The 23185-nt window shown below is 34.7% G+C and overlaps 5 protein-coding genes across 5 annotated transcripts; 3 read left to right on the top strand and 2 right to left on the bottom strand.

The window, feature by feature from the left end:
- Nucleotides 1-12: 12 nt before the first annotated feature.
- Nucleotides 13-1314, bottom strand: Zfrp8 (Zinc finger protein RP-8). Its single transcript, XM_970244.4, has one exon. It carries the CDS (start codon nt 1238-1240, stop codon nt 248-250), a length of 993 nt encoding a protein of 330 aa, XP_975337.2. The 5' UTR covers nt 1241-1314; the 3' UTR covers nt 13-247.
- A 609-nt stretch (nt 1315-1923) lies between these two features.
- LOC664240 (sphingomyelin phosphodiesterase) lies at nt 1924-4680 on the top strand. Its single transcript, XM_015979372.2, has 14 exons — nt 1924-2060; nt 2115-2175; nt 2321-2448; nt 2495-2606; nt 2652-2822; nt 2869-2996; nt 3041-3271; nt 3318-3490; nt 3532-3726; nt 3774-3874; nt 3919-4071; nt 4132-4241; nt 4288-4475; nt 4524-4680. The coding sequence occupies exons 1-14, from the start codon at nt 2058-2060 to the stop codon at nt 4660-4662; spliced, it is 1893 nt and encodes a 630-aa protein (XP_015834858.2). The 5' UTR covers nt 1924-2057; the 3' UTR covers nt 4663-4680.
- Nucleotides 4656-5410, bottom strand: LOC664245 (uncharacterized protein). The gene is made up of 2 exons (XM_970256.3): nt 5123-5410; nt 4656-5079 (listed from the first exon to the last, which is right to left on the bottom strand). Exons 1-2 carry the CDS (start codon nt 5408-5410, stop codon nt 4699-4701), a joined length of 669 nt encoding a protein of 222 aa, XP_975349.2. The 3' UTR covers nt 4656-4698.
- Nucleotides 5411-5516: 106 nt separating this feature from the next.
- Nucleotides 5517-6224, top strand: LOC100141727 (uncharacterized protein). The gene has a single exon (XM_015979376.2). It carries the CDS (start codon nt 5517-5519, stop codon nt 6222-6224), a length of 708 nt encoding a protein of 235 aa, XP_015834862.2.
- A 474-nt stretch (nt 6225-6698) lies between these two features.
- LOC103312830 (H2.0-like homeobox protein) lies at nt 6699-20968 on the top strand. Its single transcript, XM_008194474.3, has 3 exons — nt 6699-6792; nt 15542-16315; nt 20581-20968. Exons 2-3 carry the CDS (start codon nt 16027-16029, stop codon nt 20928-20930), a joined length of 639 nt encoding a protein of 212 aa, XP_008192696.2. The 5' UTR covers nt 6699-6792; nt 15542-16026; the 3' UTR covers nt 20931-20968.
- The last annotated feature ends 2217 nt before the right edge of the window (nt 20969-23185 follow it).

Below are 23185 nucleotides of genomic sequence, written 5' to 3' on the forward strand. Positions count from 1 at the left end.
AAAACCAAAAACTCGAAATAATTGATTTATTGAACAATTCCTATAAAACAATAGATTCTGATCAATCTGAGCATCAAATAATTCGCCGGTGCTAACTTAACACGTATGGAAAAATTGTACTTGTCATTTGTAATCATTACAAGATTAAGCCCCTTCTAGCTAAAACTTATTCAACAAACAAAATCTTATCTAATCCGATTTTTTTCCAACGATGCGACACGCACAAAATATTTATTGATTTAATCAGCTACTTAACGTCCTGTTTAAAAACGAATTCCTTTTTGTAATTATCACCCGCCACACAACTCTCCTTACAAGTATAAACAATAATAATTCCCACATCCAAGTCATTTTCATGCAACACAAAGAACAATTGCGGCATGATTTGAAACTCGTATTGTCTGGGATTCCCGCAATATTCGCAATTCGGGACTTTATCAGGTTTGGGATCGCTGGCAATCCACAGAGGTTCTCCACCTCTTTCATATCGCAGAATCTGATCGTTGTTATCACCGATTCGCTTTTTGAAGCGAATGAATGCCTTATCACTGTCACAAACATATTTTTCCAATTCTTTATCTGACACATCGCTCATTGTCCCCGTTTTGCCTTCACGTTCAAGCTGATTAAATTTTTCAACTTCCTCACTTTCATCGACACTTTTTTCATCAATTTCCTCAGGTTCTGTGACTATTATCGACTCGGGAAACAACTTTGACGAAATTCCTGGTGTTCCCCCCTTTTCACACTCACTCTTGTGTCCTTGCTTCCAATCAAGTACCTGATGCTCTCTACTACAATACGTTGCTTTTTTGCACTTGCCACACTTTTTTTCCCCTAAACAGCCACACAAGTCGCACAAAGACACCCATTTTGACGGGGAAAAATCCAAACTGTGGTCGGGGGGCGGCTCAAACGAATAAAACTTGTTGCGTCGGGGTAACGAGCTCCTGAACGCTTTCACATTGTTACTGGAGTTTTTCACACAACATTCGGGGTTTCGGCAGATGAAAAGGAAAATAGTTCGATGGAAATTCCTCTCGTCGTGTTCGTAGGGGGCGTAGATTTGGCACAAGAAAATCAGGGGCTCATGACACGTCTCACATTGCAAATTTTCCGGTTTTGGCAGATTTTCAAAGTCGAGCCAAGCCGGCTTTCCGCCTATTTTCGTGGGAAATTGGTAGCTTTCCACCTGCCAAGGCTCACATTCCTCGGAAAAGCCTAATTCCACGTGTGACATTGCAAAAGTGAGGTTATGGCCGACTGACAACAACCACAAACTAACCAAAAAAAGAGAACCAGCGCGGAGGTTACAAAAAGGAGATAGCGCTTTTAACGCGGTTAATTTAAAATTCTAATTTATGAAAAAATGCAAAATATTCGAATTAGTTTGCTTGTAAAGTATGTGAGATGTTGCGGAAAAACACCAATTTCGCATTGTTCGAATGCGAAAAGATAATAAATAGCTGCATATTAATAGACAAATTCCATTTTTGTTAGATAATTTGCGACAAGAGGATAATAGCAAAAATGTAGTCACAATTAAGCTGGGAATCCAAGCGCGACTGTAATTAAACAGGTATCACAACCAAGGAAGCAAGAACTCGATATTACAACATTCGCAACAAATATTTTTGAACATACATTTCCTAGCGTAAGTATGTTATAAATTACTCGCAAAAATAAGCAGTTTTCGAAAAAAAGTACAAAATTGCAGTTGAAATAACAATCGTAGGTACATAGAAAAGCCATAGATTTAATTAAAAATTACTGTTGTTGGTGTAGGACGATTGATAATATTTGTGTAAATGTGACACAGATTTAAATGTTCTTGCGTTCTCGCGACGTTATAACAAATCGAAACTAGACAATAATTAGGGTAAGCTTCCTGTATAAACGTTTGTTATTGTTAATGTTTGTATTATTATTAAACATACCCAGAATCAACGATGTGTAGTTTGTATTTAGTGGACAGCCTTGAATGTTGAACTACAGAATAAAATATTAAGGTTTAAATAATTCCTCTTGATTCGCAAGTGAAAACTCGTGGAGACAAGATGGTGAGTCCTTTCCTTTTTTACATAATATCCTCGAAGTAACAAACTCAAAACCAGGAAGCCAAACTACCGGTCATCCTCTTTCTCCTAGCAATTAAACAGCAAACGTCCGAAATAGGTGAGTAACGTGTCACTTGGACTATAATTGCAACTCTAATCGTTTATAATCGGCGCACGAAATGTAATTGAATTAACATTTTAATTGTAAACAAGAGAATTATGTAACGTCTTTAACTTTCGCAACGCTCTTTAATTTCCTCTAGAAGCCACTCCTATCGCCGAAGTGAACGTAAACAATTTCGGAGATGACTGGGATTACAAAGTGGAGCCAAACAAAATGCCAGTTTTGAGCGAATCGCCAAAAAATCACAATTTGCCTCCGCCAGCCAAGGTTAGAGATTTATTGCCCAACCTTCACACACTTAAATAATTCCTAGGTCGAAATACCGGAGAAGAAGTTCGTCAAGCCGGCTCCACTACCAGAACGAGTCGCCAAAAAAATCGGAGATGCTGTTAGAGCACGAGTTTCTTGCCCGATATGTAGATTAGGTAAGTCTCCGGCGTCTCAACCTCGTTTCACGAACCATTCCACAGGAGTGGGCCTCTTACAAAAGGAAGTCAAAAGAAACACAAGCTTTGAGGACATCCGAACCAAATTTGTGGGACTTTGCGTCGCCTTCAAAGTCGAAGGTGAGGACGTGTGTGCCGGAATCTTCGACGTGTTCGGCCCCGATGTCTTACCAGCGCTCCGAGTGGTGCAAATTGGTAAAAACCGAACTCAATTTCACAGTTACTATATTTCAGTTTGTAGGTCCTGACGAGATTTGCGCTTTAGTCCTTGGCGAAGTCTGCGGTAACGTTAAAATACCCCTCCACGAGTGGCAAGTGGAATTTCCCGACGTCCCCAAGCCCAACATCACGAAACGCGACGTACCAAAAGTACGAAAAAACCAGGAAAAACCCAAATAAATATTGATTTTCAGGCAGGTTTGCCGACTTTCAAGGTTTTGCAAATTTCCGATACTCACTTTGACCCCGATTATGTCGTGGGGAGTGTGGCCAACTGCGAGGAGCCCCTCTGTTGCCGCAGCACCAGCACTCCGCCCTTGGTGGGCGAAGTGGCTCCAGCCGGGAAATGGGGCAGTTACCAAAAGTGTGACGCACCCAAAGTTTTGATTGATAACATGTTGAAAAGCATAGCGGAAGAGCATCCTGTGAGTGTTTCCCGAATTGTTGTAATTAATTGTTAAGTTTTGACAGGACATAGATTATGTTATTTGGACCGGTGATTTGCCCCCTCATGACATTTGGAACCAGACCAAGCAAAGCAACTTGGACATAATCAGCGAAACGGTGGAGCAAATGTTTGAACACTTCCCCAACACTCCTATTTTTCCAGCGTTGGGGAACCATGAATCTATCCCGGCTGGGAGGTACGTTTTATGGATAAATCAGTGTTTGAGGTTTGATTTAGTTTTGCCCCACCATGGGTCCAGGACCCCGACAGGTCCATTGCCTGGCTGTACACCAAGGTGGCCGACCATTGGAGGAAATGGTTGCCGGCGAGCGCCGGCAATACGGTACTCCATGGAGGGTTCTACTCTGTTTTAATCAGACCAGGATTCCGCATTATTTCGCTCAATATGAACTACTGTCACACCCTTAGTTGGTAAAATCCCCAAGTTTAGTGTGGTCCATAATTAGCCCTGACTTTAGGTGGCTCATAGTCAACAGTACCGACCCAGCCAAGGAATTAAAATGGCTAGTGTATGAGTTGCAAGAGGCTGAAAACAATGGCGAAAAAGTCCACCTAATTGGTACTAGTTTAACTCGTTTTACAATTTTTCTAACCCAGTTTTAGGCCACATCCCGCCTGGAAGTTCCGACTGTATGAAGGTATGGTCCCGCAACTTTAATAAAATAATCGAACGGTATGAAAACACGATCCAAGCCCAATTCTACGGTCACACACATGCCGATGAATTCGAGGTTTTGTACGACGTTGAAGAAAGCAGTAAGAGAGAAGAGAAACCACGAAAATTCGGACGAAAATTTAAAAAGTCAAAATTTACAGGCCGACCAATCAATGTGGCTTATCTGGGACCTTCAGTTACCACTTTCGAAAATCACAATCCAGCTTATCGCATATATTATGTAGATGGTGACCATGAAAACACCACCAGAGTAATGACAATCAGCAAAAAATGCTCTAACTAACTGGTTCTTGCAGGAAATTCTCGACCATGAGACTTGGACTTTTGACTTAGAGGAAGCCAATAAGGGTAATAGCGACCCGAAATGGTACCGATTATACTCAGCCAAAAATGCCTACAAAATGGACTCTCTCCGCCCGGAAGCTTGGGCAAAACTCATTAATGACCTAGTCGAAAGCCCGGATTTATTCGAACTATTTTACAAGTGAGTGTCACGATTTTGGCAAAATGTTCCTAAATTTGGAACTTCCAGACATTATTATAGAGACAGCCCAGTGAGACCAACCTGTGACCGTAAATGTAAGCTCCAAATATTGTGTGACCTCAAAAGTGGAAGATCCCACGTCAAACACCAGTTATGTCACGACTTAGAATTAACCTTCGGTTCGTAAATAAAATATTATTTCGTACTTTTCACGTGTTTTATTTCAAATATGAATGAAACAATAGGGGTGTTTTTTATCGCAATCATCCGCATAGTCGATCACTTCTTCCAAAGAGGGTAGATAGGCGTATAGTGACTTGGTCCCTTTGACCGAACTATTGGTGTTCCCATCTAACACCTTCTGCATCCCCCAGACAAAAGGGGCACTTTTGCAAACCAACAATTGCACACAGTCCGAATCTTCGTCCAAAGAGCGTTCCTTGATGTACATTACGATGTGATTAGGCAACTCCTTATCCTTGATATGTGAAAACATTCGGATCACTTCTGGACTACCCATCATCCAGTCAAGTGGTGACCCTTCTCTCGTAGCCCTAGCTTCGGTTAATTGGGGAACAGACGGGCGAGATAACGACGAACTTATCTAAAAAAAATATCGAAATACGGCCAAAATTTAAGAAACGTACCAGTTGGGCTACAAAAATAATGGCGTTCACAGCAATTGCGCCAATTTTCTTGGGATCGAACCCTAACACCCTCAAAAACCCTGAAAAAATGTTACTTGTGCCTTCACTCCCATCCCCTTTTTTCTGGGCTTTGCCGAAAGCCTCGGTCACTAGCTGGGCCACCCCATTGGCGTGGTCAATCCCTAGCAATTTTCCGGCGAGTTGAAACCCCGATTTTAACTTCCCGAAAACTGTTCTCTCCTCACAGGATGCAGAAACCACCAAGAAAAAAACTAAAACGCCGAGCATCTTGTCGTGTTGAGGGCTAAACGGTGTCTGGACTCCGCATGGTCTCCCATGTGTAGATAAATCCCAAGATAATTATTTCCTCCTCCGAGCTATTTTAAACACATTAATGGTTCAAAGTCAATGTTCTTCTGGTGTCACTGTCGCGAAGATGCTCTTCATTGTGTCAACAGTGTTGATGGTTTTTCGATCAGTGACCCCTCAAGACATTTCCGCGTTGGTCGATGTGAAAACCCTGAGTGAACTTCCCTTAGAAAAGCTCCTCCAAGTGAAAAGTACGTTCCAAGAACCGGAAACTGAGACCAAGGCTGATAAGAAAGTGGATGGGCCGTCAGCGCTGGCCCTCCAGTCAAAGCGCAAACCGAACGACCGAGGGGGCTATCACTACCACTATGAGGAGGACAATTCGAAGAAAAGTGGCAAAAAGAGTGTGCAAAGTATTTTCCAAATTTCCGTGACGACTCTAGCTTTTCTGGCGTTTGGAGGGTATTTGTTGTGTCTGTTGGTGCAGGCCATCAAGGGCAAAACTATGATGAATATGATGGACATGACGACGATGCCGCCAACTGGGGCCGCTCTCTTCCGGCCCAGGCCCACAAGGAGGCGGCGGCGGCGGCCCACGCGAAGGCCCGTCAAGTTGCAAAGGCCCACAAGACAAACCTACGGGAGGAAACCGAGGGAAAAACGCGAAGTTTGGCCTGAAGCCGACCCTGAGAGCATGTACTACGTCCTCGTGCACCTCTCTGAAGCCTACGTCCGTTATCACACCATCGATTATAGAAAATTCAATTACACGGCGAGCTCTTATGTAAATTAGGTCAATAAAATGTTATCTGCGGCTGTTAGTCTTTTTTAATTTCCCTGATCGTCAGGCGAACATGGGTTTCGCTCGTTCAAAACCAGGAGGCGAACCAGACATGTTCGTGTAAAATATACATCAACGACAATTTTAATAAACTGTAATCATAATATTAATAATGATCATAAAACCCATAATAAAGTGTAAAGTGATATTTCCAAGTATTTACGACAACTATACGATTACTACAGTCAGCTTAATAGTAATTTGAATTCACGCAGAGACAAGAATAATTTCTCATATTTCTTATTTCAGGACCTTATACTAGTCAAGCGGACCAGGCATTTGCTTCCAGGTAACGCTCTCCACGACGCCGGCGACCACAATGGTCAACAATACCACCATTAGGTTTGATAAATGCGCTTTTTCTGCCTGTGCATCGCATAATAAACGCGCAGCAATCATTCTTACACAAATAAGGAAAAATGGTTTAGAAAATTCGATTTTTAAGTGCCACCAGCCAAATTTGCCCACGTGACAAATCGCCACGCCATTCCAGTGACGGTTTTATGTTTGGTGATGAATCGTGTGAGTTAGTTTTGCTTGTAACGAAAGAACAACATTCCGATTTAATTTATACGGAATATAATAAATAGAAATTTTCACAAATTCCACACATTAAAAAAGTATTAATCGTTAATCATTTTTATGGTCCGACTTGTGGAATTAAAAATTTATTCAAATTCGCTCCGACAAATTGAGATAAATTACGACGGGTGTTTGTTACACGTAGGCCCCATGAATGATAAAAATCTGAAAATGTGTGACGAGTGCATCCACTGGAACTTGCGACGGCAAAATTCATTCAGAATTGTTACGTTAACTGGAAACTTCCGGCAAAGACGGCTTTTGCGATTAAAAAGAGATTTGCTCTTTATTGGCACATTTTGCACCGATATGGATGCTCTAATCATAAATTTTGTGTTGTACAATGTTTTATAATAAAAAAATCAATCATGAAATTTCATTTCCTGAAAAAATCGAGTGAAAGCTGCATTTTTACATAACGCTGTAATTTTATTTTGCAAATTGTTGTGCTTACACTTCGCATAAATCATATGAAAAATTGTTACAATCAAAGATTCGAAGTTAGCCCAGTTGGTATTTCTAATGCGTAAATTTATTTCTGAAAGATAATATATCAAGGTATTTTCTCAGTTTACACCTACTCACCGTGTGAAGATTCGAACGGTTTAGCATATTTTTTATAATGATATGGAGCCAGGAAAGCTTTACAACCAGGCTAATAGTAATAAAGTAAAGAACAAACGCAAAAGTGGATGTGTGTGACTGATGGCTTGAAAGCTTCAAGGTGTGAAAAAAGAAGGAAAGGCGGTGTTGTGAATCGGGGGTTCTTATGGATGCTCCCCTGCTGTCCCAAACACGGGTTAAAAACGCATTAAATAAGTTAGCAAAGCAGGTTGTAGAAGTAGAAAATATGATATATCGTTATTAACATTTATGTGTTGGACCACACACAAACAACAAACCTCTCTTAGAGGGATTAAATCAAAGAAAAATAAACGAAACGTCGGATCTCGCGCGCGTTATCCTGATTTATTCGTAGTAAATCCATGTTTGACTCGTTTGATATTTTTATTTATTCAGTATGTGTACATGTTTTAATTAAAATTCGATTGTCAAAATTCAGTTACAAACAGGTGTTTAGCGCGATAAATCTCGCCGCGTCGTAATAAAGTACGTATGCAAATCAGGCATTATTAGCATTTTTATCAAGTTTTAGGACTAATAAATCAGGGGAAATTGCCGGCTGACGGTCCCGAATTCCTCGGGAACCGTCCGAAATTCATGAAATGAGTTTTCATCGTCGCGAGTCCTCGGATCGTGTCCTAGTCGATATCTACGAGGTCCTCGGCTGCGACCCCTGCGATGGGCATAAATAATACCATTAAAGGTGAGGTTTAACAGCGGGCGTTCGCTGGAACCCCACAGCGAGAATTACTGCCCGAATGAATAACTATATACTTTATTACATACTAATAACATGCTCACATTAGCATGTGACTTTTATGTGGGGTTATTAATCAGGTGTTCACCGTCTCAGTTGAGCCTTTCACTGGACATGAGGGCATTTTCAATCAGCGATTCCGCTGTATGCGCTTGGACATTGTCGACGTGTTTTACGCGCAAGTAGCTGAGATACCGTGTAAATACGAAAATAAAAACCAAGAAAAAAATTATACGACACTTAAATAAATGAGAGTTATGAGGGCGCTGCTCCAATAAACTTTAGCATAAAACTGGATAATTCACTGCCGACACACAAATCTGTGTTCCAGCTGAACTTACAACCGCTCAAGCGAATTCTTCATGTGGCGGGGACCACAATGCAACACACTTTGTTGCCATAATAACAAAAATTCAATCACGGCACCAAAAAATATTTTCATTAAATAAATCCAATATTGTGTCAAGACCAGTAAACAAAAATAAAATTAATCGTTTAAGAGCCATCTGACAAAATATTTTATTCCAATAATATTCGTAAAATTGCTTAATCTCGCGCAAAAACGTGACTGCCCTCGAAAAATGCAAAAATAACACTAGGCTCAAGCCAATTCGGTAATTTTTCGGGTTACTGACAAAATTTCGATAAATCGCGTGTTTGGTTGAAAAACGTACCTACTTTTAACAATAATGCTGAACCATTACATTTACATTTATAAGATTTAACAATTTAGTACTTTTTTTACAAAACGTTTAAACGAAACCCAAGTGCAATTTGTAAAAAAAATCTTACTTTCTTACTTTTACAATAAAGATTACATGAATAAAGAACATTATTAAAGAAAAAAATAGATGTAGAAGCATTAATATAAAAGATTTTACGTACAGAATAATTAAGAACACAAAATTTTATAAAACTAAAAATATCAGAAGCATCAATGAAACTGCTAAGTTTCCATTTTATAAAGTTAAAAAAATTATGCTGTATAGCCTCACTTCGTTCGGTGAATGGTGACCATAGGACGCAACTCTACACTAATATGTATAAAGTGAACAAGTGTTATAACAATGTTTTTAGTGTTGAAACATTTTTAAAATCTTTTACATATCTCTTAATAACGCTACGAAATTTATTAGTTTTTGCGATAACATTTTCATAGTAATAGTTAAATAGAATAATAATAATTTGTTATCCTAAAAAACACCAAGATCTTTTACTACTAAAAGTGTTGGTAATACTTTCGAATTAAGTTGATAATTAGTAGTTGAGGGTCTACTGAAGTTAATTATTTGGCATTTATATGTATTTAAGAGCATTTTTTAGAGCACTAGTTATATAAGTGATTAAGATCTTTTTGTAAAAGTTGAATGTCATTGCTAGATAACATTGATTTATAAATTCACATAATTAAGAGCTTTTTTGACTTTTTTTACGAAATTTCAATCTTTGGGGATACTATCTTTCTACTGAAGTTAATCATTTGGCATTTATCTGTATTTAGAAGCATTTCGTTTTTAGAGCACCAGTTACATAAATGATTAAGACCCTTTTGTAAAAGTTGAATGCCATTGCTAGATGAAACTGATCTATAAATTTTTAGACTTATTTTTTACGAAATTTCAATCAAAAGCGATCATTTTCTTGCCTTAAATTTCAAGATTAAAGCTTTCAACGTTTCTTGGTCGTTATTTTGCCGTGTAAAGTTTAAAATTAAAATTAGCCATTGCAGTAAACAGAATCTTTAGATTCTAAGTTTATTCGAATGTAATGTTTTATTTCAGTCAAAAATTTTTAATTTTTTCAAGACAGTTTTTAGATACATTTCGTTTCCAAAATTTTACAAAATTATCCAAAAATTCTACCATTTAAAAATTTAAAATTTTGAACTCCTGATTTTATTTTTAAATATACAGGCTGTTTCCGAAATTAGTTACAATACAAACTTATGTTTTTTTAATAGAACTCCCTATATATTTTGCATTTGTAAATGCAGTTTTGAAAAACAATAAATTTGTCCCAAAACTTTTATTGGTTAATGTTGCTTAGTTTTTAAAATACGAATTTTAATTTTTTTACCAGAAACACACTTATTTAAAAAGTGAATTGCTCGAAAACTAAGATTACCTCTGCTCGCTGGGACATCCTCCATATTTAGTTTTTTAATTTCAATTGTATTTTCTCAGTCTTTTCTGTATACATACGAAATCTGTTAATGAGCGAATAGAAAAGAATTATAATTGAATAATACAAAATACATTACAATAAGAATAATTATTGAATGATACACGAGGATAAATTCCAAGTAAAAAAAATCAGATAATGTCTGTGTGAAATATCAGTCAACAGAATCACTATTTTAAACAAATTTTAATTGAGGTTGAAAAACTCAAAGTAACCAAATTATATGTTTTACGATACGTCAAAATTTTCCAGCTTCTTTGAAGGCAAATTAAAGAAACAAATAAAACCGAAGGCATATTGCAAAATTACTACTACTGTAATTTGAACTTTCTTTGGCCAAATGGATGTAATAGACAAATTTTGATAATAAAATCCATATTATTTTTATTTTACGGAAAACCGCGTTACCGTTGTAGAAAAGTAGAATTGTACAGTTCGTTTTTCAGTCATAATTCTCAAAGTAAACTATTAAACACTGATCCAGAAATAATTGACGTATTTCCTACTAAAAGTGAAGCATATTGGTTTATTTACAAAATATCTAAATGTTATTTTTTGCATGCTGTTTATTGCTTCTATTAGGCTTTGGAGAAGAAAAAATACACATACACATGCTATCTAGGTTTCAAACCCCAATATTCATCAAATTTATCTTCGCATATTTTTCTCAATCAAATGTAAATATAAAAGCGTTTTAAACAAATAAATAGAGTCCGGTTCTGAAGTAACGACCACCTGCATCGGTGCAAAATTAAATACTGAAACTAATGGCGATAAAAGTTGTCACTTTATAATCACCCGATCAAAGATAAGCGCTGAATTTAGCGCGTCTCTTTGAAAAATCGTAGATAATTAAACGTGCGTCAATCGATTGAACTACGCAAATTAGGAAGCATCGCTAAAACAATTTTGTTAATAAATCACATGTGAGTAATTGCGCGCCGTAATAAAACCTGGCGTTTATTTTCCTTAGAAAATATTATTAAAAACACGTAAACCAATTTCGCGCTGATACGTCATCGCCGATCCGAAATTCTTTGATGTTTTCATGTAAAACCAATAAATTAGATTTAAATCGGCGCATATTTGGCTAATGAATCAGCGCGAGGGAAATATAGGGCACGCCACTGGTGTTGAATGCGTTTTCCTGACATCCTCTAAACATTTGCTGGGTATAAAAGACGTATGGGCGCTACGTCGACGTTGTTAAAGACCAAACTCATCCCATCAAGGGTGATTAACGCGATGGTATTACTTGTGTTTACAAGAGGATGCAATTTTACGAGCAGTTAACTGTCATAGGTCGGCCCCCGTTATTGGGGTTACAAACTTGTGGGTCTCGTCTAGGAGATGAACTACGATATTGTTTCGGTTTATTACCGATTATCGTCGTTTCAGTCTTAATGGATAGATAAAGAAGCGGTTAACTCTAAACATGTCCAATTTTTGCCCATCAAACTGTTTTACGATTTGTTTACGAAAGCAATATACGGGCCCAGGATTGGCTCACACGCAACCTAAATATTTTGCAACGAAATAAATCTCCACGTTCTCAATAGATTTTTATTAATTATAAATAAACAAAGAAACGGCAATAAAGTGGCGAGTTTTGTGTACACGCACTCGCAAAAATCGGTTATCCGTTCGAGTGTAATTGAAAGATTGGCCAAGACTTTTACTAGGAAATTTGTTACGTAAATAGGGTGAGTCTGCTAAAAGTACTCATATTTTTACTGTATTTCAAAAACTAATAACTACACAAAAACCAGCGTAATTTTTTTCAAAATTTTTCTACAGTTCTTTATGATCAAAATGAATGAATTAATATTGGGTCGCTGTTTTTTTTATTATTTCTAATGACAATAACATTTTGAAACAAACGATGCTTAATGTTTTGAAAAGAACTGTGCAAAAATTTTTTCCCATCATTGTATAGCTCACATTTAATTGATCCAGTTCTATAGTAATTAATCTGTAAATGACAACAAAGTTCAAATTAGTTTCATCAGTAATTAATTCAGTCGTAGTGTTCAATTAAATTTAGTTGCCATTTACTTTGCAAAATCGCGAATTAAAAATTTTGCTGTGAGCTGTAGGTACAATTTTTGAGGTAATTTTTACAGAAAACAATACATAAGCATTGTTTGTTTTAAAATCTTATTAAAAATAATAAAAAAAACATTTTTTCTGAGATTTGTTTCATATTAACTAGTTATTTACTAGTTTATTTACTATTTTAATTACAGTGGAGCACCGAAAATCTATCCATAAGCTCAATGTCTTTTTTTACTCGTTACAGCGAACCCGCTTATGTCGAACTTCTGAATATAACCAACTAAATTTGACTTAAAATGTGACGCAAACTTCCGTTTATAACGAACTTTTCACCGACTTTTGAGGAATATGTTGGGGTTGATAATGACAAAGCAGCAAGAGAAGTATTAACTGATAAACATATTATTGAATTACTGACTAAAACATTTTAAATGACTAATAGGCGAGGTGGCATTTGAAGAAATGAACTTCAGTAGTATCTTCGCGAAAAAAAGTCGGTGCAAATTTATAAAAAATATATCTAAAATTTATAAACTTGATTTTCAGTGTTTTTTGCTATTTAACTCAATACAATAGATTTTGAAAAACTAAGCTTAGAAACCCACATTTATTTGCCGACCAAAACTCTATATCTCAGAAACTATAATTTTTCGGACAATGCAAGTTGTTATTATCACTTCTTTTGGGCTTTACTATCACCCTTTAAAATACTTGCACAACTAAAAAATTCACACAGTGTACATATCACTGTTTCCCAAAGTATTCATATTTTTTTACATTAGATGCTTATTTATTTCGTCTTATTTCATATTTAAAGTAAAAATAACTGCTAAAAACCCCTTTTTAATTCACCCCTTATAGCGAACTTCGGATATAACAAACTGATTTTGATGCATTTTCTGAGTTCGTTATAACCGGACTCCACTGTATAAGAAATTGTAGAATAATCCTGAAAATATTTAGGATAGAAAAAAAAACAATCAAAAGCAAACGCTGATTCCTGTGTGATTATTAGTTTGCGAGATATACTAAAAATATATTCACCTTGTACATACTTGCTTGCCATTCTGGTTTTAGATATATTTTAAACAATTGTACCCTATTTGGTAGATATTTGCTTATAATTGGATTAAACAACAAGTAAATAAATAATTTTATGTTCTTTTTTATCTTTATTGCAGTTATAATCATAATTTAATAATATATTTTATCAAGAACATATCATAATGTGTAGCTATAAAATTTGAAATAATTTTTCCTGTGCTAGATTGAAAATTGTAATTTAACATAGTCAGAAAGTTTGGCAAAAATGAACAAATAAAGAACGATTTTGGAAGAATTTCGTATTAGTTATGCCCATATATGATAAAGTTGCCGATTTTTTCGAAGAGAAGAGAAGAGGCGACAAGTCAAAAATAAAGAATTGAAATGAATTGTTTAACAAAAGTTAGATTAATCAAAATTATAATTTGATTAAATCCCCTTAAATTATGCAAGCTAGCAACATTTTTTTACATATTTTTTTGCACAAAACAACATAAAAAACTTAATAACTACTATAGTACAGACTGCTTACAAAAGAGTGTAGGAACTCAGGTGGTTCTGTAATTTGATTTTGCCGCATTTAATTATTTTATTTCTATGAAATTTCTAAAATGTATCACTTTTAATCTAGACAAATTGTATTATTACATAAATAAATAAATACCTAATATACTCTTCTCATAGGGAAAGGAATTAATAAAAAAATTTGAAAAAAATCACAATTCACAGAGAAATAAATTAAGTATGTTCTGTAGCAAACGTCAAATGCTGATTTATGTGAGACTGTAAGTTTTTGAGATACAGTAAAAATATTCGTCTCTATTTTTATATTGTTTTTAATTTTTATTTTATTAAAAATTTTCAAAGTTGTTCTTAACTAGTTGTCAAAAAGATAAAAAAAACTTATTCCACCTTACCTTATTTAGTATTTTTTTTTAATTTTTTAGAACTATTTGAAAAAATACCTTTTCATCAAAAAGTTTACGATATAAAGACAACTTCAAAGAAAAGATGCTTCACAATCTACCTACTAATCAAGTTACACTCAGACCGTACGCTCAAAGTTTTTAGTTTGGATTTTATAACTTTTTTTAAGTGACAAAATAGCACGAGATAAATTCAACGAAAATAAAACGAAATATGTGCCACAAACAAACAAAAATTTCTTAAGCTACGATTTCACAAAAATGAAAATTTTATATTTTAAATAGGGTGTGTCAAAAGTCGTACACGCTCTTGAGAGTGGTTATTAGTGGCAATACTTACCACCAAGAAAAAAAAATAAACAAAAAAAAATATAAAAAAACTGCTTCTTATTTAAGATGCAGCTCGTAAAAGTTGCATAAAATACTTACTTCAATGTGGAATTGTAGAAATAGAAGACCCGTTGACTGTTTTTAATAATATATTTTATTGTTTACATGATTTATTATCTAGTTGTTAAAAAAGAATTGTAGAGAAACATTTTTTAAATGAGTTGAAAACATCAGTTTAGAAGTGCAGGAATATTTGTTCCATTTTTTTATATTTATATGTCTAAATGTGTCTAAAACAGCATTTAAATGAAACAATATAAATGTCCCAATTAAAAAACTATTGAAGATTTCATTTGAAAACTATACAGAAGAGTCATTTTTCAAAAATTTAAACTAATAAAATCATCTGTCGGAAAATTGTTATAAAACAGTAACTAGGTAAAAAAAAATGAGCAATTATTATACACAAAATTTTCGATTTTCAAGTACAGTTCACAGCAACTAGATACCTACCTGTATTAAGATTTCCGCACAATCACAAGTTGACATAATTGATAATCAATTTCTTTAAGAGTTTAAGACATCAAAGCTAATTCAAAAGACGCAAGTACTATAGTTGAAATCCATCATTCTTGACATTTACGTTCACGCCTAATTCAAACTAATAAGTAAAGAGCAAAACTTTTCAAGTGTTTATCACTTGATAAAATATTCCAGTTTTGAGACCTTTACTCTGATCAAGCTTATGGGAACAATTCCCTCCTTTTTAGGGAAACAAAACATCAGTAAACGAGCCATGGTACCAGAAATGTATTAGTTTCATTGTGATAATAAACCGATTTAAACTGTTTTATCGACGTTACAGTGTTACAAAGCCATAAATCTGTACTAACAATACGCCACCTACCTAGATATGGAAGCAGTAAAGCCAGTAATTAAAAGGTACTAAATCCTGCCGAGCTAACCTTCAACCTTAAAAAGGCAGCCACTGAAGAAACGAAATCGCCATAAACGCCCCATCATCGGCGGCGCCTCTGCCTGCAACATCTCCACCAGATGCGAGACACCGCCTAAGAGCATTAACAAAATCAGAAACCAATGAGATAAACTGTGGCCATCGCTCCTCCCAACATCTTAGCACCGCAAGTCGACGCGTGGACCGGCCTATTACTGCACCATTAGTCGCCAATTAGTGCCTATTAACTAAACACCACCATGGTGCGGAGCCCATCAATTAGCACCTTCTAGCCCCAAAATGGATATGTCCAGGACCAAAGCGGAAAAGGACCCGCTCAAGTTCGGCATTGACAGACTCCTGGCCAGTGATCCTTGCAAGGATAATAAAAGTGTTGTGGCTAAACCTTTAGCAACTGTTCCAGTGCCTTGTTCCGACTGTGTTACGTCGCTGTTTAGGTGTTGTCGGTTGAGTCCTTCGGCACAGGACAATATCGGGGAGTTTTTCGGACAGCATCATGGGTTGAGTGTCACACCCACGTCCAGTATTTATACAGTGCAGCCCATCAGGCCCTTTGCCACAAGGCCAGGTAATGCATAAGATAAATACATGGCAAAAATGCATAAGGAGAGCACTAGAATGCGGTATCTTTATATTACAGTTCGAAGTTATTAATACATCGGGAACAAATAGCGTCTTTTCAACGAAATCAATCGAGTAATACATTCGTTAACATATCAATTAGTCTTTCAAATTTTCTCAGAAATATCGTTATCGTCAGGATGTCGGTACATTGTATTTTAACTAGCAAGTGTGATTAATTATAGTAAATAACAATGTAATTTTTATGCTTCAGTTGGAGCAAGTTGTTAATAAATGACGAGCGATAATGCAAAGCTCTTTGCCCACAAAATGAAATTTTAAAAAATTGGCAATTGAAGGTGAAAATTGCTACGCTTTGTATAAAAGCAGCATATTTAGCAGCCACAAAATTTCAAAAACCATTTAATTTAATTTTTAATAATCTGTCCATCTGTCATCAACTGGAAATTCATAGAATGTTTTACGTCGGTTAATACCTAGAAAAAATTATTTGATGACTTAAAAATTATGAAATGAAGCGCAAAATTATAGATCAAAGAAAAAGGCCCAAAAGTGGGAATAATCAAACTAATTTTAATAACGATATCAAGAGCAAAATATATAACTATGACTAAAATAGAGAGCAATCGTTTTTTAGGAATTAAAAACTAAAAAATAAAGTGAAAAGTTTAATTTTTATTATTTTTTAATCTAAAACTCATTAAGTCATTACAGTTTTTCTCTCCAAAAACAATTGTTTCCCAAATTTTGGTAAAAAAATCAAAATCTATAACTGTATTTTTTCGCAATAAAAATGAAAAAGACACAACATTGTTTTATTATAAATATTTTCAAAGTAAAAAAAAATACATTCAACAAGCAATTTTATTATTAGAATTTTTTTTGATTTTGACCTGTAAATCCTAGATCCATTCTTAATCAAAATCACAGACATTCTTTTTATATTATAACAGTCAGAAACTCAGGAAAATCAAAGTGAGTATCTACACTATTTACTGGTGGATCAGAAAATGCGTTATTTTTCTAATGAAAATTTAATTAGAAGGTTTATCTTTGAATTGTCGACTCTTTGCAACTGAGGGCAAGAAAACAGTACCCAGTGTCAAGACAAGATGTTACTTTTAATTTATTCAGGTAGTAACAAGCTACAACATTAATTTCATAATTATTAACAATTATTTATTACATGCACAATAATTAATTCTACAAAATGACATCCAATTAGAAATAATTAATAACCACATTTTACGAACCACTGATTCATTATGTTGAATCCTTGCTTCCTTGATGTCAGTTTTATTAATTAAATTAGCTGCAGCAAAATTGCTCTTTTCCTCTTATTATGAATAACTTGACCAAAATCCGACCCTGTATAATCCCACCTCTTTGAAGTGAAAATATAAAAAAGCGATATTTTTTCTGAAATAATGAGAGCAAATTTGTCGGCAGAAAGAACAAAGTGGTTTTGCACTTTGTTATCGGGGTTATCGCTCCTGAAATTCGTAGAAATTTTATTAAGCCTCTGTAACAATTAGTTCAAAAACCTACAGTTTGTAAATAATGATATGGCTGCTTTAATCGGCGTGATTTTTTATTTTTAAATAACACACAGTCTAGGAGAAATATTTAACATTCTCGCGGTCAAAGTTTAATTATTGCAAACAATTAAATAATTAATAATAATAAATTTAATCTTGTTTTTCCAAATAAAGCCACAGCAGACTAGCGTTACATAATTTCGCGTTGAATAAAATCGTTTACATCTTGATTGGATTCGCTGATTTACTTTGCGTGTGTTAACATGAAAAAATTAAATAAACATTTTTAGGTAAAACATCCGTTTCATTTGTGAGTTTTTATGTTTCCTGAAGCTGCTTGCCAATAGTTCTGTAACGGTTGCGAGACCACAAAAATTCATTGATAACAAACCAGAAATCGTCAATAAAACACAAACCATGGCTATCATATTTCACAAGTGGTTACTTTATGGCAGCTGAAACCTGAAATATAAACTATCCACCATCAGATCACGTTTTACATTTTTCCAGAAGAGATGCTTGTTTGTACAACCAGAAACGCATGATAATTATTGCCCATAAAAGAGATTAGAGATAGGTGGATCCTAAATTAAGAAATATGTTGAAAGTACCCCGCTGCTACGAGATCGCTGGTAGCCAGATAAAATTAGAAGATTGTGGCCAAACGAATAAAAGCACTAATTTGGATGAACGTTCCGTTACGGATTTTTATGACGTTGTGATTACAGAAGAGACAGATATTTGCCCATATTTATGGGAAAATTTTTATTAGCGATTTATGGGCCCATTTGACATAAAAAACTAAATTAAAAACAAGATAACAGGTCTTTAAAATGAAAATAGCAAACTCGATAAATCAGTAATACGAAATTTACTGTTACGTCTCAACAGATCAAAGTTTCAACAATATATTATAACAATAGAAATATTTTAAAACAGAAAATTGAAAATGTTCACTTTGTGTCTTCAAAATTTACAATGGGTTGTTATAAAATCTAGCACAAAGTCGTCAATTTATTTTAAAAAGTTTATAACATGAAAAAATAATAGTTCATCAGGCTTGAAAGTAACAAGAAAATTAATTGCTTGTTTGTTTACAAAGGTCGTAATGGAGCAGTAAAAATTTTAAAATATATATTTTAACGCCTTGCGAAACAGATACATTTTGTAGTTGTGGGAGAAATTATTCTTTAAAATCCGTAGTGATTCACACAATTCCTCTTTGTGATAAAATATTTTTAAAAATGTCTGCATCTGTGTAAATACGAGCAGATAACAAAATTTGATGAATTGTCTGGCCTAGGATATCACCAGTATCTCAAAAGGTGCTACTTGTGACATCATCGATAAAATTAATTAACCAAATCGTTTATTTCGTTTTATTGGAGTCAACATCAGAAAAAATGTCGTTGATTAATGAGGGCGATATATTAACGACAAACAGTGGCGGTGATAGAATAGTCACTCAGTTACACGATGCTCAACGTTTTAAAAGCTGAAATTATTCTTCCAATTTTGAAAAACTGCAACAAACTGTTTGATTTGTGAGGTTATTCGAAGCCAACTTCTGGTAATCACAATCCCAGCATGTACGAGCATCAGAACATCGACTTTATATGAAAAAGCCATTAGAAGGCTCCCTCCTGCCGTTTCCTGCTAATAATTTAGTCAGTTAACTTGTTTCAAGTCATTTGTCACGATTATAAAGACTAGTTTTCAAATTGTTCATTACTCCATTATTGATATTATAATTTCCCCATTAAAGTCTTGTTTGGATAAGAGCCCGGCCCAATTAGCCGACTTTTATCGCTGCAGCATCATTGCATAACTCACACTTGGGAAGAGATTTTAACGAGTGGTGCAACTCTTCCGGATTAGAAATACATGTCGTCGCTTCAATATTACGCTAATTTACGGCCAAAACGGTTTGAATGGTTTTACGCCTGGTCGTAGTTATAATTAATCGAATTTTGTTATTTACGAGGCGTTTTAGTGGCGTAATAATGTCGTAAAGCATCATGCGGGCGCACAATAGAAATATAAAAAATACGGTTCTGTCATAAAAATCAAATCAGTGAGGAACGGCAATAAAGTCGAAAACAGACTATAATGGTTTGTAAATATACATCCTTAAAACCGTTGATGAGTACCAAATTTTGTGCTCGAACATAAACAACGTTCGGTGTATAGTATTATCATAAACACTTTCAGATGCTTCAGTTTACAGTTGTTCGGTTTAAGTATTCCTAGTTTGTATATACACGGCCCCTTAAGTGTTTAGAGGATGCTAATAGACACGCATCTATATCCAGAGAACATTTGCTTTGATTTGTTGTGCCTGGAAATAAACCAGTTAACTTTAACGATTATATCGCGGTGTTTCCAATAAAACAAAACTTAAATAAATATACTTACCAGGTTATATGTTATTTGGATTAAACCCGACCATTTATCACCCAACATTGTTTATTTGGCATCCGAATTCGATTTTATTACGCCATTTTATCGCGTAAATACGCCCAAAAATACCGCAATTTTGCAACGACAATCACTTCGAAGACAGGATGCCTTCTCCTAAACAAAATCGGGCAATAAACACCCGGCTCTAGTCTGGGATACATCACACGCGACCTATGAGAATATACAAACATGCCACCGACTTTGCGCTTCCTAAATCTAATAGATTTATCGCTTCTACGAAAAAAATTTTCAGCTGTGCGCATCCCGGTGCCACCGCCGCCCCCAGCGACGTCGCCAAGCTTGAACATCAACCAGAACAACAATAAGAGGAAGAGGTCCTGGTCAAGGGCCGTTTTTAGCAATTTGCAAAGGAAAGGATTGGAGAGGCGGTTTCAGTTGCAGAAGTACATCACGAAGCCGGATAGGAGACAACTTGCCGCTACTTTGGGTCTGACAGATGCACAAGTGAAAGTCTGGTTTCAGAACAGGAGGATGAAGTGGAGGCATTCGAAAGAAGCGGGAAAAGGAGGCGAAAACAGTGCAGACTCCACGCAGGATCAAGATGTGCATATAGATGTCGATACGATCACCGATAATGACTGATTCTTCTAACTTTGTACATAAATGTTTTATTATTAATACTTCGAAGTTTTATTTATACCCGGCAAAGTATACTTAAGTTGCAATTTTTTTCAACAAAGTGGAGTTTATTCAGAAGAAAAGCAAAATTAAAATGTTCTTTAGTTGTTTTAATTTTTAATCGTCGACTTTGGTGTGTTCTAAAATTTCAAAAAACTATAACGTCATTTAAAATAAGAAAGGTTTTACTAAATAGATGCCGCTCGAAATTGAAAAGTTAAAAAATGCAGTTAGGCATACATACGTAATGTACTTGTTAAAAGAAAAATATAAGAGCTTTAGGAGATAAAGGTAAGTCACATAATAAAAAAAGTACGTTAAGTTTTGATCGGTTCTGATATAATTATGTATAAATATAAAAAAGTAAGGGTGATAATTTTTCATCAAAAAATCAACCACTTTAAAATTGAAATAACACTCAAATAACATTTTTCAGAAAAATCAATTTTAAATATGTTTCAAACATAAAATCACTATGCAGCAAGTTAAAATGCTCTACGATAAATAGTTTCCGAGAAAAAGTCGTACTAGTGAGTGAATGACTTTTAATTTTATACAAGACAAGAGAAAAGTCCAACGTAAAATAAATTGGGAATTCGTGAGTGCAAACCGTTTTGAGCTAGGACTATGGAGGATTTTCTGTACCCAAAAAATTATTACGGCAGAGTGAAAATAAAGGTGTTTCGAGTGTTATTCCGTCTCGGCGCTAAATCGTTTTAAATTATTTCTTTTTTGTTGGTAACATTTAGGCCTTCTTTCTAATATTTGAATCCTAGATTATAAACAGTATTTTAAAACACGTTTCCCGTAGCAACATGTTTTCACTATTTTAAAACACGCTTCCTATAGCAACGTATTTTAAATCAATGTTTTCACTATTTTAAAACCCGCTTCCCATAGCAACAGGTTTTAAATTAAAATGTTCCAACAAAAAATTTTTTTAATAACACTCATACGAAAACACAGTTCTCTGGTGTCTAGATATGTAACTCGCATACGCTCGTTGCATAACGACAGCCCTCGAACTGTAAGCTTGAGTTTTCGCACTTGTTTTATTAAAAACTCTAAATTCAACCAATTTACTAATTACTTGGAAAAACTACAGAAATGTTGATCTTCGCATTCTCAACAGACTGAAAAAAACTGACGACTAAAATTTTCATGAGAAACATGAAAAAAAATTTTCTTTTTCAAAACGCTGCAAAAAGGTTTAAAGATAACAAAAGTAACAAAAAGTTAACTTAATCTAAACTCCAAAAAATAGAAATATGGTGTCGCGAATTTTTATGGCAAATTTAATTCGCCACAACATTCTTCCTAACATTTTTTTGTATCTGTAACTGTAAACTGAAATCGGGTGAATCAATAGTGAGTTATATCTGATTTTTTTTATATGCAACCAATAATACTGATTGCAGCTGACCAGATCGGTAATCGTTAAAAAATTTCAAAATTAATCCACGATTACATTGTTCTGAGTATTGCCAAGTTTGTTTTGACAGTTTGGCTAAAATTTAATTATAGACTATTATTATTTAAAAGATAAAAACCCAATGTTGATTCAATTTTTGTTTTTAATATTATTTTTAAATTTAAGTTTGAAAATTAAACGAAATATCCAAGTGGTAAGTGCAATTAGTATTTTTAATTGCATCTTAGAACATGTCAGAAATAACCCACCACTGACTCAGCCTGCATAGGGCAGAATGTAAATTAGTAAAATTTTGAGTTTTTTTAAAACAAATTTTGTGATAAAATTTTGCGTTATTTTTCTCTTATTACTTATTATTGAGAATTTAATGCCCTATTTGCCTGTATTTTTTTGTTTGCCTTGTGTTAACTATTATACAAATAGTACAACCATTTATTAATTAATTGCTCTAGAATATTAAACGGTAACTGAACAGCTGCGCTGTCTGGCGACATTAACAGAGCTATCGAGAGTTCTAAAATTTTCGAGAAAATTGCATTTATTAAAATGATTAAGTCCCACTTTTTTTAATTTTCAACTGCCGATTACAACAAAACTATTTTAGAGCAAAAAGCCCGGTTCTATAGTAATAACATTTATAAAAAAAACTTAATTTTAAAGCTATAGCTTAAAACAAAAAAATACATTTTAAACAACAATAGGTATGAAGCAAATAGTATATTGTTCTAAAAATGCTTTCTTTCCGTCCCATCCTCCTGTATTTTGTAAAAAAGCATTGTTGTTTTGA

Source organism: Tribolium castaneum, chromosome 9, assembly GCF_031307605.1.
Source record: "Tribolium castaneum strain GA2 chromosome 9, icTriCast1.1, whole genome shotgun sequence".
Lineage (NCBI taxonomy): Eukaryota > Metazoa > Arthropoda > Insecta > Coleoptera > Tenebrionidae > Tribolium > Tribolium castaneum.